At 46.7% G+C, this 2,818-nt stretch overlaps 2 protein-coding genes across 2 annotated transcripts in view; one reads left to right on the top strand and one right to left on the bottom strand.

The window, feature by feature from the left end:
* The window catches only part of CTHT_0070490 (voltage-gated chloride channel-like protein), a gene marked incomplete at both ends in the record, with an annotated part of 3,158 nt that extends 1,966 nt beyond the window's left edge, over nucleotides 1-1,192 (top strand). The window contains 3 exons of the mRNA XM_006697262.1: nucleotides 27-356; nucleotides 466-957; nucleotides 1,127-1,192. Coding sequence (XP_006697325.1) covers nucleotides 27-356; nucleotides 466-957; nucleotides 1,127-1,192 — 888 coding nt within the window. The remainder of the gene's footprint in view (nucleotides 1-26; nucleotides 357-465; nucleotides 958-1,126) is intronic.
* Nucleotides 1,193-2,642: 1,450 nt separating this feature from the next.
* The window catches only part of CTHT_0070480 (uncharacterized protein), a gene marked incomplete at both ends in the record, with an annotated part of 998 nt that continues 822 nt past the window's right edge, over nucleotides 2,643-2,818 (bottom strand). The window contains one exon of the mRNA XM_006697261.1: nucleotides 2,643-2,813. Coding sequence (XP_006697324.1) covers nucleotides 2,643-2,813 — 171 coding nt within the window. The remainder of the gene's footprint in view (nucleotides 2,814-2,818) is intronic.

The raw sequence follows: 2,818 nt of genomic DNA, 5'->3' as shown, positions 1-2,818 counted from the left end.
AGAGAGAGAGGTTAACAAGTCCACAGAAAGTCCCTGCCGGCATCTACGTCCCGTCCATGGTCGTCGGTGGTCTAATGGGTCGCTTCTGCGGGCACGTCGTGCAATGGGTGGTCATGGCCACGCCCAACTTTGGTCTCTGGGGCACCTGCGGCCGCATGCCGGGTACTTGCATCCAGCCCGGCGTGTACGGCTTGATTGCTGCCGGTTCAACCATGTGCGGTGTTACTAGGCTCTCGGTTACCCTCGCCGTCATTTTGTTCGAGCTGACGGGTAGTCTGGACTACGTCCTGCCTTTTTCACTGGCCATCTTGGTCGCGAAGTGGACGGCAGACTTTATTGAGCCTCTTAGTATTTATGTATGTCACTTTTTTCCACCCCACCCCTTCCCTCCCTCCCCCCTCCCCCGGCCCAAAAAAAAATCCCCCCCTATCTAGCTTAAAACTCTACTGACTAGGCTATGTGTAGGACCTCCTCACAGAAATGAATTCCTACCCTTACCTCAATAACAAACACAAACCCATCTTCACCTCCGAGCTAGCCGACATTATCCCCCGCACTATCCGCCCCCATCGCATTATCGACATCACCAACTCCCCGCTCGTCGCTGCCCCAACTCTCCGGCACAAACTTGAACTCTTGCACCGCGCCGGCGAGCTCGACGGCGGCCTGCCCATCGTGCGGGATGGCATCCTCGTCGGCTTAATTCCCGCCCCTGATCTGGAATACGCTTTAGATCAACTTCCGGATGAGGAGAATAGTTTGTGTTTGATGGCACCGGTGCAGAGTATTGAAGAGGATGATGAGGCGGGGGAGGATCCGACGGACTTCACACCGTATATTGACCCTGCGCCGGTGGCGCTCGATATCAGGAGTCCGATGGATCTGGTGTATGAGTGTTTTGCTAAACTGGGGTTGAGGTATATTTGTGTGGTGAGGGATGGGCGGTATGCGGGAATGGTAAGTTGTTCTTCTTCTTCTTCTTCTTCTTCTTCTTCTTCTTCTTCTTCTTCTTCTACTACTACTACTACTACTACTACTACTACTACTACTACTACTACTACTACTACTACTACTACTACTTGAGATCAAAAGTTGGAAATGGGATGAGTACTGACAGATGAAACAGTGCCATAAAAAGACGTTTGTTAAGTATATGAGGGAGGTGGAGGAGAAGGAGAGGCATATGTTGTGAGTTGTCTCTCCGAGGGGTTCCGGAGAGGAGTTATCTTGAGTCGAGCTGACTCAAACTTGAGGGCTTAATCGAGAGGATAAGATGCGGTTATGGTTAATGAAATGATGGTATTAATGACGGGCGATGGATGGTGCAAGAGGAGGATTTGGGTAATTTGGTAATATCTGGGGCCTATGGCTTTGCCACATCCCAGAGAAAATGGTTCTGTAAGAGTCGAGCAAGCAGAGAGGAGGAGAGCAGAGAGCATTATTAGTGCATATCTCTGGTTGTTGCTGGTTGTTGTGGTATGGTTATCAAGGCTAAGGCTCTGGTTTTGGTCTATGGATTGCTCTCTTGTTCATGTTGATGTTCATTTCATCGTTGCGGCTTGTGTTAATACTGGGTATCGCATCACATTGCTATTGCATGGCATGCATTACTAGTTAAACGGTGGTCTTTTTCTTTCCTGGTTCATTCTCTTTGCTGTTCTCCATGAATACTGTTGCACAGTTTCCGGCCTGGCTTCTATACTCTCTTACTTTGCTTTTTACTTATAGAGATAGATTTCAAAGTATGTGCTTGGGTACGTAGCATGGGTTGGAAGATGGGAATTTCAAGTATTCCTGAGAGCTCTTGTATTGTACTTAACGGGAGAGATCATCAAGTCAGCATATCATGAGAGAAAAGCCAGCAGCTTTACCCTTCCCATCAGTGGAAGTCTAGAGAAAAGGTGCAGTCAAGAGAGATCCTACATCTGTTTACACTGAGAGCCGCCGTCATACTACTGCGTACTGAGAAATTCTTTGACTCCCTTGATTACTCTTTTTTTTTTTTAAATTTCTTTTTCTGTCCTTTCTTCATGGCATGACAACTCTTCAAGTTGACTCTATCAAGTCAATAGATCCAAGTCAAGGCATAGTGATTTGAAGCATGCCAAACGGGAAGCTTGCTAGGTGGTGGAAGTACTGCAGAGAGGACTTAAAGTCAAGGATAACTACGCTGAGTTTTAAAACCTACCTCTTTGTCTACGCCTGCTACAACTGCTAACCGTACTATCCTCTGCTATAATACATCACGAATCTTGATGAATCTGAGGGACACAAAGGAAAGTATATACATGCGGTGTATGAACCTGTGTATGAACATGGGCATAAACTTGAAGCACCGATGTGATGGTATGTATGAAGATGACTTAAGAAGTCGCCTGGTCGTCTATTTGCCCTGATACCTCGGTTGAAGAGGCTGATGGCGTATTTCTTTCGGTACCAGAGCTACTGGAGTCGGAGCTTGGAAGATAGATGGTCGGATCCAGCGGATCCCAGGCGTAAGGAGTGGCGAAGGCGAAGTTCCTAAAGAGACATCGAGTTAGTAGACACCGAACAGGGTAACCTACATACACGAAAACTAGCGAAGCAGACACTCTTAACGTACATCATATCATGAAAATCCTCCACCTCCTGTTGAAACAGATTCAGCGTCGAGTCCTCCCCTTCTTCTTCTTCTTCTTCTTCTTCTTCTCCTTCTTCTTCTTCTTCTTCTTCTTCTTCTTCTTCTTCTTCTTCTTCTTCTTCTTCTTCTTCTTCTTCTTCTTCTTCTTCTTCTTCTTCTTCTTCTTCTTCTTCTTCTTCTTCTTCTTCTTCTTCTTCT

Source organism: Thermochaetoides thermophila (assembly GCF_000221225.1).
Source record: "Thermochaetoides thermophila DSM 1495 unplaced genomic scaffold scf7180000011822, whole genome shotgun sequence".
Taxonomy (NCBI): Eukaryota; Fungi; Ascomycota; class Sordariomycetes; order Sordariales; family Chaetomiaceae; genus Thermochaetoides; species Thermochaetoides thermophila.
This window is presented reverse-complemented; position numbering and strand designations above follow the sequence as displayed.